Below are 15,318 nucleotides of genomic sequence, written 5' to 3'. Positions count from 1 at the left end.
TACTTTTTCAGTCTCGCCAATTTTTGTTGAGTGTGTCGCAAATGTCACATTATGTCTTTCTCAAATAAGATTTAGGTTTGTCATTGAAAAACACTAAAAGAATATTATTTTGGTACTTTTATGTGGGTAAAAAACAAAGAAGATTTAAATGATTCAACAAATTACAGATTTTAGCTTTTAACTGCATTTTTAAAGTCAAGATTCCCAAATTTGATGGACTTTTGCGGGTTTGTTTTTTAGGCTATATACAACCTATGTAGGATGGGGAAACAAAGCACTTCACACCCTTGATAAAGAATAATGACTCTCTGTTCACCTCAGCATACCTTCACGTTCGAGCCCCAGAGCTGCTTTTGTGACCGGTATTTTGTGTTCCACATGCCAGGATGTTACCCGACAGTCGGCACAGTGCCGTCAATGCGTTACAGACACCTCTGGACAATAGCAGCTGTCACATCTCACATTCCAGGTTCAAATGAGACGTGCAGCGTCTTCCAATGCCAAGACGGAGCTGTTGTGCACATAGTGTTCTCTGCTACTGCCAACTCTGATTGACACTGCTGTAATGAGTCAATAAGAAATGAGCAGCTTAAATTTTCTCTGCTTGCAAAAAAAACAACAAAGTTTGTTTTTATTAGGTCACCTGATAAAGCGTCCGTTGTACTAAGGTAATGGGGGCGGGACTAGATATGCTTTTGTATTGTGTGAACTACACTAAGATGATGTGTGATGATGAGCGATCTAACTGACATGACCGAAATAAACATATAAATGAATAAATAAAAAGGTTAGGGTGGCCATATGTCGGATTTAGGCTGGACAGTGTGGATTTTTAAACACCCTATCCTAACATAGTCATTTTTAAGCACACTACACAAAGCAAGCACAGTTAGCAGTTAGCTGACAATTCCAGTTTGGATCAGGTTTGCACCATTTTGTCAGTGTTGTATCCGCTGCTCTTCTTTAGCTTGTAATGATGTTCATATATACGCAGATGACACTGCTGCATATATGCATTAGAAACCAATTGATCTGACTGTGTAGTTACTTCAAATACACTTAACAGCTACATGTGTACATATCAAGCATACTTAATGAAGTGTTTACACACTCAGTGGTACAAAGGACAGACGACAAAGTGTCCGATGTGTTCTTATGCTTACCCACTAAGAATATTACACATTTTCTTAAAATTCCAAGATTTCACTTTTACTGTAAATTTAAGTGCAATTATTTAAAATATTAAACCATATATAAAAAAACTACACAAGCTTTTTGTGTTTTCTTTGAAGTGCTTAAATACAGTATTACAGAATTAGGATTAGTAATGTGGCCTGCAATAAAAACAGTATTTGTAAAAGGAAAATACTGCCAATAACCTGCCAAGTAAAGTATCTGGGGCACACATTTACTGTAAATATTCATGCAGTGTTTTCCTGTGAATGTACAGTCAAATATGTGCCTTAATTTGCTTATTTATGGCAAAGCAAATGTTATCCAATGCTGGAAATGCTACGAGAGATACAAATCACATGACTCAAATCATCTGCTATAAGACATTAATGAAACCTGTCAGTTGTGGTTGAGTTATAGAGCCACATGAAGCACATGTGTAAAAGAAGGTCAGCGTTTGCCGCCATTACATAAGTGAATGAAGCTGCTCTTTCATTCATTTGTGGGGGAAAAACGTCAAAAAAAACACAGTACAATTAAACCTATTTTCAATAAAGTGGTTATATAATTTCGGAGACATGCAGATCCGTCTCTGTTGAACCGGTTGCTGTCAATCAGCTGTTTTTTTTCATTTCTATTTCTTATATAAGATGTGGTGTTTTTGTTTATTTCATTTTATTTTTTTTAATTAACTGGCTGACAGTGAGATGGCAGCAGACAAAGCACTGACGCCAAAAAAGACAGAGCAGTGATTCATGACTGGAGACATAAAGGTATTTAGAGAATCTGTTAAACTAGTTTAAAACATCTGGGGCTATTTTTACTTTTACCATAGGACACGTAGCATCTGTTTCTGTTGATGAAGTTGCTTACGTTCTAGCTCTTCACTGTGATACGAGGTTGGATTTCTGCATCAATATGATGTATTTAAATATGCAATGATGAAATTCAAGTTGCGTTGTGTGGGCTACTGTTAAAACTAGGCGTGGTCCAAAACGGTGGAAAATAAATATTATTATGAAGTATTTTAAGTCACTCTCACGCTGACAAAAGACAAGATGACATAAAAAAGTGTTTGTTTTAAGTTGGTGAATGCCAGTTTTTGTTGTTTTGTTTTCCACTCCTTTCAGATAAAAACACAGGTCTACGTAGTCAGGGAAAACATTGTGACTGCTGCACAGCTAGCGCAGTTAGCTGGCAATTTTCAATTTGGTTTAGGTTTGCACCATTTGGTCAGTGTTCCATCCACTGCTCTTCTTTAGCTTGTAATGATGTTCATATACGCAGATGACACTGTTGTCTATATACATTAAAAACCAATTGATCCGACTCTGTAGTTACTTCAAATACACTTAACGGCTACTTGTTTACATATCAAAACATACCTCATGAAGTGTTTATACACTCAGTGGTACAAAGGACAGACAACAAAGCGTCCGATGTGTTCTTATGCTTACCCACTAAGAATATTACACATTTTCTTACTGTAAATTTAAGTGCAATTATTTAAAATATTAAACCATATATTATGTTTTACAGTAAAATTACTCTAGGTTTGGCTATTACACAATAGTACACAGGTTTTCTGTTTTCTTTGGAGTGGTTAAATACAGTACTACAATATAACTTTTTTAATTAGCTGACTGACAGTGAGATGGCAGCAAACCAAGCACCGAGGCCACAACAGACAGAGCAGTGATTCTTGCCTGGAGACATGAAGCCATTTAAAGAATCCGTTAAACTGGTTTAAAACATCTGGTGCTATTTTTACTTGGGAAACGGAGCATCTGTATATCTGTTGATGAAGTTGCTTACGTTTCAGCTCTTCACTGTGATATGAGGTTGAATTGCTGCGTCAATAAGACTTATAACTTATAAAGTTGCGTAGCCTCAAAATATTAAGATTAGTTTGTCCTTTGTGGGCTACTGTAAAAACTAGGTGTGGTCCAAAATGGTGGCCCCTGCTCTTGACATATAAACATAAAAGGCTCATTCTGGAGTTACTAATCATAATTCTGTAATACTGCATTACAAAACACTTGTGTAGTTTTGTGTAATAGCCAAACATAGGAGGAATTTTACTGTAAAACATAATATATGGTTTTATTTTAAATATTCACACTTAAATTTACAGTATGATATTGTAAATAACTTATATTCCAAGAAAAGGTGTAATATTCTTAGTGGGTAACAATGTTTTTCCTGGCCTACATCTGTGTTTTCTTCTTAAAAAGGAGCGGAAAACAATACAACAGAATCTGGCATTCACCAACTTAAAACAAACACATTTCTTCATGAATGCATGAAGTCATCTTCAAGCTGTGAGATGTCTTTTGTCCGAGCAAGAGTGTCTTAAAATAACCACTCGTTACGCCCAAGGTATGGAACAAAGATCATCTCTGAGTGCACAAGCAGAAAATAACCATAGAAACTTTACTAGAGACACAAAATATCTAAAGAAATACCAACTGAGTGAATTTGAAGTAGCTATAGAGTCTGGTCAGGTGTTTTGCTTGTGTATATACACAACATCTGCGTATTATATTATCATCATTACAAGCGAAAGAGCAGTGGATACAACACTGACCCAATCAACTATTTATTTTCTGCTGCAAACCTCATGCTAATTGAAAATATCGGCTAACTGTGCTAGCTGTGAACTTTGTGTGGTTCACAAAATCACAAATCACTTTAGAAAAGGTGGAGTTCAAAATCTTCTCATTCACCCTGGTTTTCCAATTGAAGATAAAATAACTAGAGCTAATTTTTCACAAGGGTACAGTCACCTGATTGTACAACTTGTTGTTTTTCGTTAACTCCAGAATGAGCCTTACTGTGCTGTGCTGTGTAGACACATACCATGAATTGATGGTGCTGAGATGAAACAGCCTTTGTTTCCCCACATGACCGACAGCAACAGAAACTGAGGAGCACATGAATGTTAATTATAAAACACTCAAGGGTGATTTTCTCAGACAAGACATTTGTACTATTATATATTGTATGTATGTATGTATGTATGTATGTATGAACACACACAAACACATATATATGTATAGATAGAGCACAAACGATATAATTAGGGGAAGGATGAATGCGACACATCAACCACATCAAAAGTTGTCTCAAGTTAGTGAGCCTTAAGTTCAGTGGCTGAAGTCAGTGCTGGTGTAATGCTGGTTCTCCACAAAAAGGGGGAGCTAACACTTACTTCCAGTTAAAACTCTCTCATGGGCAGAAAACACTTAACAAATAGGAGCTAAAGCACTCAAGGCAGTTAGGCCACTTTATTAGGTACACCTGTTTACTTGCTATAAATATCTCAGCAGCCAATCACAAACTGAGCATCAGAATGGTTAAAGAGATTTGACTCTGAACAAGACATGAGTATTGCTGCTGATCGACTGGGATTTTGGTACAAAAAAAAAGGATAAAATATTCATTGAGCAGCAGAAAATGTCTGATTGGAAGTCAGGAGAGAAGCAAAAAAGGATTGAGTGTTGAGCCTGGAAGCTGATGCAACAGCAGAAGATCGTGCTACTCTATTATTAGTCAAGTGTTCCTAATAAAGCGGCCAGTATATTGTGCAATACCAGCAGAGTCATGTGTTCATGTCACCTGCAGTAAATCATGAAGCTGTGACAGAGCAGTGGTTTGTGAGATCGCTGCGTCAAAGCTGAGGTATTTATTGGTGACCAGCGCCACCTTGTGAGCATTTGGGTTCACAGCCGCTTTAATTTTATTTTTAACTGATTAAGTGTGTTGATAATTAACACCTGTAACTTCACATTTATGCCATATATTACTATCATAAATACAGTTTTTTTTAATGTAACTTCACATTTATGCCATTTTTTTGTAACTTGAAACTATTTTTATTTCTTTTTTTACTGTAACTTCACAAACTGAAGGCTCCACAGGTTCTCTGGCACAATACCAATGTCGATCAATTTAACACACTGTACCTTTAAAGACGCCAAGGATGCAGCGTGTCAGACATCAGAGAGAGTTCCACAGCAGCGATGGTTAAATCTCCATTTGTCCAACAAAAAAGCACCAGTGATTTGGGAGTTTTAAAGCAGCAGCTTCACAGTCAACAGGCAAACACTGGTTTTGATGTTGATGATGAGCTCACAGGTGATTTAATTAGACAAAGTGATTTGGGGGAAACAAGACAGGTGTTTGTCTTCTGCTTAATCATCATGAGCTAATTACTTTGGGGTCTGTAGATAGGGAAGGTGCCAGGAAAGAAGGGAGGGAGGGAGGAAAGAAGGTAGACAGGCAGACAGACAGATACGATTTACGTCCATATCAATAAAACACTCTTGTTTTGACAAAGTTTATTTAGTTTGTGCAAAATATGAAATTCTCACCCTGAGAAAACATGTCACCTTCTTACAGTGTAAAAAAAAACGAACAATAAAACATTTGGATTAAAGTGGAGCAATAATTAAAGTAACATTATTTGATGATTTGAGGATAAAGTGGTAGAAAATGGATGGATGGATGGATTATGTGATGATAATATCCTTTTTTAAACATGTCACACAAAAAACAACAACCCATACACATTTAGTACAAATAATGTCTGTTATATCGTTCTCAATTAGTTCCCCTTAAAGCGGCTCGCTAAGTACTTTTAAATATGTCAAGTATTTCACTGGAAAAACAATCAATCGCACATTTTACGTGTGACGTCACACTGTTCTCAAAATAACCAAACACGTATATGCAAATCAAAAAGTCAAACATTTATAGTATGTTAAAAAGACTATTTTTACGAGTATAAATAAGAGATAATATTCAGCCGTTCCCCGGCGATATAAACATGGCTGAGTTGTCCACTCACATACATGTATGATCCCAAAAATGTGTGTCAATATACAGTTCTGCAGAAAAAAATGAAGAAAGAGACTTCGATTAGTATTTCACGACCTTGTAGCTAACTGGTCATGACATCGCCCAAAAAGAATCTGAACTCCGATCCTCTAGAGCAGTGTTTCTCAAACTTTTTCAGACCAAGGACCACTTAACCCATAAAAAAACCACTCACGGACCACCTAACTCAAAACAGCCCCAAAGTTCGCAAGTTTGATATTGAAAACAACACATATATGTCACAGGCAGTTTGAGAAACACTGAAATTAAAACACTGACATTTTACATTTTTAAACATGATATGTTACATGCTCGTCACCTCGCGGACCACTAGGAGTTGCTCACGGACCGCACTTCGAGAAAGGCTGCTCTAGAGCCTCCGGAATCACGTCAAAGTCGGCCCCAATGCTGACGTTCCATTAAATAGCCAGGAAAATGTTGACTGACGTCATAAACCAAGAGAGAACAAGAGGCGCCCCCTATTGGCTGTTCCTGTATTCTTATTTCCGGGGGTTGCCCTCAGGCAGCAAACCACAAGACTACGTCGACTTTTTTATACACAGTCTACGCTTCTGACCCAATGCTGTGACCACCGTCCAAAATGAGCAGCTAAAGTGAGGTCAGCTGTGTGAACGACAGCGTTCGACAATAATCTGCCATCACGGCTGTTTGATCATTTGGCCAGATTATCCAAAATTGCTCAGGTAATTCATTCTGGACAGCAAAACGGAAATGCAAATGTGGAAGTCTGACGTGCTCATAACACTGCCTCGTGGTCAGGGTAATAAACCTCCACTGGACAGATGACCAGCGGGGCGGTGTTTTTCCCGTTGTCGTGGAGACACGGGTTGAAGTACGGGTAGAGGGGCTCGGTGAAGGTGCAGCCACTGTAGGTGTAGACGTGAGACTTTGCCTCCGCGTCGAAGAAGGACACGGATCCTTCCTCGTAGTCCACGAATATGCCCACTTTCTGAGGCGTTTCCTGGAGGTTGAGGGTGACGGAGGGGCCGGCACAGGCGCTCAGGCTGCCACCTTTGCGCCTGCAGATGGCCCAGAAACCGCAGTCGGGGCGCACCGTGATGGCCCCCTTCGTGTTAATGGACTCCCTGGCGACGCCGAGATCCCAATCTGTTTTATCTCCGACCTACAACACAGTGGAGAAAATCAAGATCAAATTCCAGCAAAAACCCGGGTCTTACTTATCCGCGTCCGGAAGTCGCAGAGAGTTTGGCGATCCTCCACATGACGTAAATTTGGTCCATTTCCGCATTAGCACAAAGCCCCGTTGTGAATGAACGGGAGATTGCATCCTATTTGGACCTTAACGTCCACAGGGGGGCGATGAAGACTTACGTTTGACAGAGTTGTCAATTCTCTGAAAATGAAGACATAGCAATAGCAATAGCAGTAAAGTTGACCTAATTGTGACCTAATTTTTTTTGTGTGGAAATAATTGCAATTTTTGTGCCAATTACTTTTTTTCTAGAGCTTTGTGTTCTTAAAAGCCGAAAATAAGAACCAATGAGGGACTGACTGTTAAACAATGCTTAGAATTGACCCGAGTTCTTACCTGAACAACCCAATAGTGTCTCCCAGAGGTGAAGCTTTGTTTCCCCAGAACGGAGACGCATGAGTCGAACCTGCGCGGCTCGTTGGGGAGCAAGAGTTTCCTCGGCCGGTTGCTAATGCTCACCTGTGGATCATTATCCACAAGAAAAACATGATTTCATGTTTATTGTACGTACATTAGAATAGCGATAGAGTGATAGAATAACACCAAACCGAATACAAGTTATTTTATAGCTGCTAATCTCGATGTTTTCTTCAAAAATAACACATCCATGTCACCTTTACTTTGACTTTTCATCCATTCAGGACCCATACCACAGCCAGCCACCAGGGGGCGATCAGGCTTTTTACACTTTCACCTCTGAGGAGCCGTTACATCATCCAACTTTATATACAGTTTATGATTCACCTCTACCTTTTTCTTGTCCGCGGACAGACTCAGCCAGCCGGCAGCGGTCGCAGGATCCAAAGTTACATTCACTAAAAAAGAAAAACAAAAAAAAAAACAGGTTAAGATTTAATTCTTGGAGGAAAAGGACTTCCATTAGGAATAAAAACACAGAAAAATACAGAGACTATACTTTAGTTTTTTTAACCACATTTAAAACAATTCCATTTAAATATACTATTATTATTGTCATTTATAATATATATGGGGTTTGCAAAAATGTGTACATTTTACTACAATAATTGCAGTATAAAAAACAAAATTAATATTGGCATTTACATAGCAGCTAAAAACAAAGGGGTTCACAACTGTATAATGGTCAAAAGCGCCAAAAAGTTGGAAGCATAGCATTGTCCAAAATGTCTTGGTATACTGAAGCGTTAAGATTGTCCTTCACTGGAGATAAGGGGTTTAGAGCAAAATCTATATTAATTATGATCCAAACTTGTACCTGCATATTGAGTTATCTTGTCCACTTCTGCAAAAGAGAAGAAAGAAATAAAGTCATTTGTGTTTCATGAAGATTAAACACTACTCAAGTGCTGTTTCAGGAATTGGTGGGTTTCTAATTCACTGACCATCTCCCAACAGTTTGTTTTCGAGTGTCTGGCAGACTTCCACCAGCTGGGAAAATGCTTTCCTCACTTGTCCGATGTGGATGTCGGAGTGGAACGTGACCACCGACCAGTCCCTGGTGGCCAATGGGGAACTCATCTGTGGGAACATCTGAAAGGAAAAGGAGGCGAAAAGAAGATTAATTGTGAGCCAAAAAACCCAAATATTTCGACTCATTACTCATCTACTCAAACGTGTCCGATCCTGGCTGACAAAATGTTGAAGATTTTCAGAATTGTACCTCAGTAACTGATTTCTAATAAGATTATTGACCATATTTCAAATCATACAGGACTTGAAAATCTGCTTTTCCATGTGTGGACACTTGATATTCTGAGCCCTGGTGGTTGGATATGTGATGGTGTTAAGCCATCCAGTTTTGGACAGTTACTTGCCCTTTGGTGTCTGAGGTTGTGAGTTCAGTTTTACAGAGTGATGTGATGTCTGCGTGTCTGTGTGTGCAGGACTCACCTGCAGAAGGTAAAGTGGGTCGTCGCTGTTCTCCAGCGCCTGCAGCTCGCTGCGTCTCCTCTCGAGCTCACGGATCTCCTGCTCCAGCTCTTTCACGCTCTCCTCCGCTCTCCTCTCCGCCTCCTCCTGCTTCTTCTCAATCTCCTCGATCAGCAGAGCCTGGTTTCTCTCGATGGCGCTTATCACTTTGGTGAAGACCTGGACGCTTGTCTGTACCTCCTGTGCTTTTTGCTGCTGTGAAAAATGCATAGATCCATATCAATAAAGTGCGGGCCAAAATATTTATGGGGCCCGAAGGTGAATTGGATTTTGGGGGAGGGCCCCCTCCCATCACCTCAGATTGGCCTGTGCTTGACTATTATTGATGTAAACGTAGCACTATAAATTGCATTAATTATTAAAGTTATAAACCAGTTTTAATGTTTAATGACTTTTCCTTTCCTCCTTGGGTACCTTGCTCAGGGGTATCCTGACCTGGTGGGGACTCAAACTGGCAACCCGCTGGTTACAAGCCAAGTTCCCTTTCCACCTGGAAAGTCATTGGCTAGAGAATGTTTGTTGCACTGCTACTCACTTCGGTCACATTTAGCGCAGATTTGACAGATTTAGATTCAGTGTTTAGATTAAACATTAAGGCACGGATTTAGCATTTAGGTGTAAGTTTAACAGTTAGATTTATATTCCACACAAATCTCAAATCACAGGGAAATTAGTCAAACATGATCAAAGTGAGCTAACGGCCCTGGTATACTGGTATATGCCAAAGTGCACGTCGCATATCGTGGACCCTGCTAAATGGCCCGAAAGTAGTCGTCATAAAAAGGTAACCAAACTTTACATTCTGCACCTCAAACTAGTGCAAGGATCCGAGTGGAAAAACTAGCTGCACAAGTTTGTATCTGATAAGTAAAGAATGAACACGTACTCTGCTCCGCTCCACAGACGTCTTGATTTCCTCATGCTTTTTGATTCTGGCCTCAATCATCTGTTCGTACTCCGCGCTAGTCTTCTTTACCTGGCTCTGAAAAAGTTGAACACATTATTTTCCACTTTAGAACCATAAAATAAACAAAACATTCAATATATTGTACAGTTTATGCCGTTGAAAGTACAGACGTAGAGACTTACTTTGACCTTATTGCTCTCCTTCTCAATGGGGACGATATTATGGTACTTATGGTCCCTCTCGGTGCATTTCACACACACAGGGATCTGATCATCTTTGCAGAACTTCCCCAGGTGCTTGTTATGGTTTCTGCAGAGGTGACAGAAGGTTCCCGGGTCTGTCAGTCTGTGCATCGTCAGAACTGGATCCCTGAGATGAGGAGTCAGGTGCGTCTCGCAGAAAGACTTCTTGCAGACGACGCAGGACTTGACCGCTGTTGAGTCATCACTGCAGACGTCACACGGAACGTCAGTCACAGAACGCTGTTTCTTGACGGTGGGCCTGCTTTTCATAGACCTTTTGAATTGACACAGATCTGGTTAAAGGTGTGTTTGGTTTGCAAGACGTTTGCAAATGTATACACAGAAACTGGACCACAGACAGACCTTTTGAAGCCATCAGTGATTTCTTTTAAGACCAGGTTGATCCTGAGCTCAGGGCGGTGTTTGAAGGTGTATTTGCAAAGGGGACACACATACTTGTGTCCCGTATCCCAGAAGTGTTTCAGGCACTCCAGGCAAAAATTATGGCCACACAGGATGGAAGTGGGTTTGTTGAAGATGTCAAGACAGATGCTGCACCGGAACTGCTCCTCTGATAGTTTGGGGGCCATGTCTGAAAAACAACATTAACCAACATACTTAAGCTCTTTCATAGTCATACATTAACAGAAAAAGATAAAAAGCCTGATTTACTTGGATTATACTTTTGAAGAAACCTTTTTTTATACAGAACAAATAAATAAAACAAAAATATCACTGTATGCAGATGACATTAGACTTTATATGTCCAAATACCAAAAAGAACAAAAACTTATCAGGCTTCATTGGAAGCCAGTCTAGCTCCATCCTGACCTTACTGTACCATTTTACTCTGGCAACCCAAGGGAATGGTTGGGGCTGGTTGTTTTGGTACTATTCCTAATGGGAACACAAAAAACACATACCATACTGTATTCTGTGTTCTGTACCAAACACAAACTGTACTATACTGAACTGTTTTACTCTGTGGAAACATGGATTAAGAGACTGAAAAACTGAACCTGACATTGCAGTTTTTGTGTTGAAACATCACCAGTCCGACTCTTCCGATTGATCAGTTGTATTCATAAAAGCTCCATGTGAATTAGGTTAGTTCAGTCAATGTTGCCAAAAATAAATATGAATCAAAGACCAACTGTCAATCGGTACAATTATTAAGGTGGAGAATCAAATAATAGTGTTTGTTTTAGTTGGACCCAAGGCCAGGTGCAACCCCAGCAACTCACAAACAAACCAGTTGTTTTAGATACATACGTCTGCTATGAAAACATTTTACAGCCTATAATTATACTGCATCTGGTATTGTATTGTGCTTCACATAGCACATCCTGGGAACTGATGGAAATAACCTTGAGAACAAGGTATGATCTAGTCGTAAATAAGGTAACTAGTGCCTTCTCTCATTCACTGTCCCTGTCCTTAAAATGGGAATAGTGTTGGACCATCATCTTGAGTAAGAGGCCTTGTGACGGAGCTTAAACCAGCGGTCTTCAACAAGGCGTCTGCGACCAATTTCTTTTCTCCACACATTGATATGTCTTTCAACAATCATCTACAGATTGCTTGAGGATTCACTGTACCTACTACATGTCTATTTAAAATAAAAACATGAATCTGTCAGTGATTTTAACAGCTCAGTATTGTATGCAAGATATCAGGTACGTTCCTGCATGGCAGTGGCACAAAAAGGCCATCACTCATTGTGGTTTTCACATTTATGTTTTAATAAAAACATGCAATAGGAATTGACAGATATTGGTGATATCAGTTAAGAAGGTATGTTTATAAATGGCAGTGGCACAACCCATGCTCCATCAGTTTGAGAGTCCTTGGCCTGAAAAACTTTGAAAAGACCCCTGGCTTAAACCATAAACTGCATATAAAAATGGACGTAGCCTTCTGGTTGCAGAACAAAGTCCAGTCTTGCACCCATCTTTTAACATGTATTCATCTCTAAATGGGAACATCATTTACAAAACTGACATCAGTTCCAAGACCTGGAACTTGTGACTGAGACCATTATCTCTTAAGTAAGGGGAAAAAAACAACAACAGTAATAGTGAACAATTACTGTGTCATGCTGATGATTGGCACAGTGCCCCCCGCAACCCTCATATGGAAGATAAAGCGGTAGAAGATGGATTGATGGAATCTAGTATAATGAAGCCAAAACTAGAATGTTTTCAGCACATTATTCTACAGATTTACCAATAAGCTGCCTAATAAATGTGAAAAGGTGTTTGATTGGTAAACAAGTGAAAACCTCTACCAAGCTATGGTGTCTTCAGGTGTTAGTATGAAGCTACAGCTCCTGAAGATCTCCATTATCCTTGGTGAATCCATGTACCACATCATTGAACACATCTACTTTCTGTCTCCCTGCATTCTTGTATATTTTTTTCTTTTAGAAATTGTGTTTTTGTTGTCTTTTTTCTGTCGTGTCTGAGCAGTTTTGTGTGTTTTTGTGTTAAAAGGAAGTAAATGTAATAAAAAAGCAATATATCACCGTATGCAGACAATATGTTACCTTATATCACACAAAAAACTGCATAAATTCCATTCATTTAAATTCTGTCTGAAGTTTTGTTTTGGGGGTTTTTGTAAATAGCATCAGTCTTTAACCTCATGTTTAGGGTAAAACAACAGATCGTTATTCAGTTAGACATTTGTGAAATGTGACACAGTGCAGGTGAAATCAGAAACGATGATAGACATCTATAGTAGTCATATCAAAGGACAGCTGTAAATAGGCACAACCAATTAAAAAAGGAACACACACAAAGAATCATTCACAATCTTCAGGTAATGCAGGTGGACTGGATCAGTGCCAAGCTGATCTCATATGACCCGTTAATTCAACGCTGCATCCCCATGTCTATTTCTTACACCACGGGTGCCCAACCTTTTTTAACTCAAGACCTACTTTAAAGGGTTCTAGTCTGTCGAGATCTACTCGTTCGTCATCGCTTATCACTTGCCAACAGCCTTTCAATGATGTGATTACAATGTACACAGGAAGCATTTTGCTACCTTGGTGCTCTGGTCCTGGGAAGAGGAAGCTAGTTTCTTGTAGTCAGGGCAGCGGGAGATGGTTCCGTCTCAGGCAGGCCACAGGGTGGTCATCTATCATTGTGGATCCCAAAAAAAACAACCCGACCGGACCTGAGCCCGGTGCACAATCTGTCCGGGCTGACCCGACCCATTAACTGTAATTATGAACCCCAGCCGAACCCAGCATTTTCTCCAATATTTGGAGAAACCCAGAGTTAGCGATCAAACGGACTAGCACACATCTCAGAACACATCACAGCCGAGCAGTAAAATCGCTGTGGGGCAACGAGCAAGAGAGCGAAGGTGAGATGCAATGACAATGCAGTGGTGACTTTTTAGCCAAGAGAAAAATATGACCAAAGAGTTGATTCATCATTAAGGACTTCATTTACCGTTGTCAAGGCTACGTCTCGCGATTGACTGAGAATTAGTAATGACTGGTAAAATGCGTAAAAGTAAAAAAAAAAAGAAGATGTCGCAGGACTTTGGCGGATCCCTGTTGCTCTGAAGATTTGTTAACATATTTACACATTTTAATTTATTGACAAGTGAAAAAAGTTTACCTAAATGTAATCCCGAGCCTTCTCTGAATATAAGTCTACGCTGTAGCAGTTAATCTCTGTTTGCGAACCATAAACTAAGTAAAAACAAAGTCTTACCTGTTGACAGATAGTCCTTAACAGTTGGGCTGACTGCGTCTGAATGAATCAGTTAAAAGAAAAATTGCTTCCTAAAAGGTGACGCTTGACTCAAACTGGTATTTCTGGTTGTCACTGTACGACATCATCGAACCTAATTATCCCTCACAGTGGTTGGTGTCCCAAGCTCTTCCAGTCATGATTAACCTTCTATGTATGATTGACTAAAATGACGCCAGTGTTCACTACAGAGAACTTCATGTAAATGTACATGCATTGGAGTTCATTGTCTTTGGAAGAGGCAAAAATAACCTCTGACCTCTTATAGCCTCGACCTTGTTGTTCATGTACTTCGTCACAGTGGACAAACTGTCTAAATTGTCCCTGCATTTTGTTCAAGGTTCAAGGTTCAAGGTTTTTATTTGCCATTTGTGCTTAAACAGATAGTCCAGGCACATTGGAAATCTTGTGCGGGTTCTACGAGTCAGTTGTAGGAGACAGAAACACAAACTTAAGTATAAAATTAAAAGTATAAAAGTAGACCTCAAATTAAAATCTATACAGAGTATAAAAAATATTAAGAAAATGTAGAAGATGTAGAAAAAATAAAAATATACAGCACCCTTTTTATGTATATATGTATATATATATATATACATATACACATACATACACATATATGCGCACATGTATATATACACATACATACACATACACATACATATACATATATATATGCACATACACATATATGCACATATATATTGATGAATTGCAGTATTGCACTGGGATGTATTGCACATTTATCAGGAATATTGCACATGGTTAAGGTGAGGTAGTGTCTGCTTATTTCACAGAGAGTTCAGTGGTTTTGATTTGCCATCAGTTAAAAAAGCGAGTTCTGTGTGTTATGATGCTGTCCGCTCTGCTGTGCCTCAGGTTGTACTTGTACTTGTTCAGGTGCAATGAATACTTTAAACATTTTAAGTGAACTTGAAGAGAACAATTCACTATATGCAGATGATATGTTTCTTTACATTGCCAAAACAACAAAGATAAACTCTGCCTTGATGTTAGTGATCACTCCCGATTTATGTTTTACAGTGCATTGAACAAATTACCTCTGCTGTAATTTAGAGCAACTTAATTCTATCGTAATTAAAGTAATTAATGCATAGACATGTTCAAAAGGAGCAGGAGAAGTGTTGTGACGACCCCGAGTGGGCGGGATTGTGTAGGTGTGCCTCTCTCCCTTTCTATATGTTTTAC

General features: G+C 39.3%; 1 protein-coding gene across 3 annotated transcripts; it reads right to left on the bottom strand.

The window, feature by feature from the left end:
* Positions 1 to 5,593: 5,593 nt before the first annotated feature.
* LOC131455836 (E3 ubiquitin-protein ligase TRIM39-like) lies at positions 5,594 to 14,102 on the bottom strand. Of its 3 annotated transcripts, none has more exons than XM_058623669.1 (10): positions 14,071 to 14,102; positions 10,706 to 10,934; positions 10,283 to 10,616; positions 10,080 to 10,175; positions 9,155 to 9,388; positions 8,647 to 8,794; positions 8,520 to 8,546; positions 8,036 to 8,100; positions 7,622 to 7,744; positions 5,594 to 7,195 (listed from the first exon to the last, which is right to left on the bottom strand). In XM_058623669.1, exons 2-10 carry the CDS (start codon positions 10,930 to 10,932, stop codon positions 6,809 to 6,811), a joined length of 1,641 nt encoding a protein of 546 aa, XP_058479652.1. In that variant the 5' UTR covers positions 10,933 to 10,934; positions 14,071 to 14,102; the 3' UTR covers positions 5,594 to 6,808. The 3 variants fall into 3 exon arrangements, with proteins under 3 accessions (XP_058479652.1, XP_058479654.1, XP_058479653.1); XM_058623671.1 differs by having other exon boundaries at positions 9,155 to 9,385; XM_058623670.1 differs by lacking the exon at positions 14,071 to 14,102 and adding an exon at positions 11,184 to 11,258.
* Between the last annotated feature and the right edge of the window lie 1,216 nt (positions 14,103 to 15,318).

Source organism: Solea solea, chromosome 3 (assembly GCF_958295425.1).
Source record: "Solea solea chromosome 3, fSolSol10.1, whole genome shotgun sequence".
NCBI classification, from domain to species: Eukaryota; Metazoa; Chordata; class Actinopteri; order Pleuronectiformes; family Soleidae; genus Solea; species Solea solea.
Note: the sequence above shows the minus strand (reverse complement) of the source record. Positions and strands in the feature narration are given on the sequence as shown.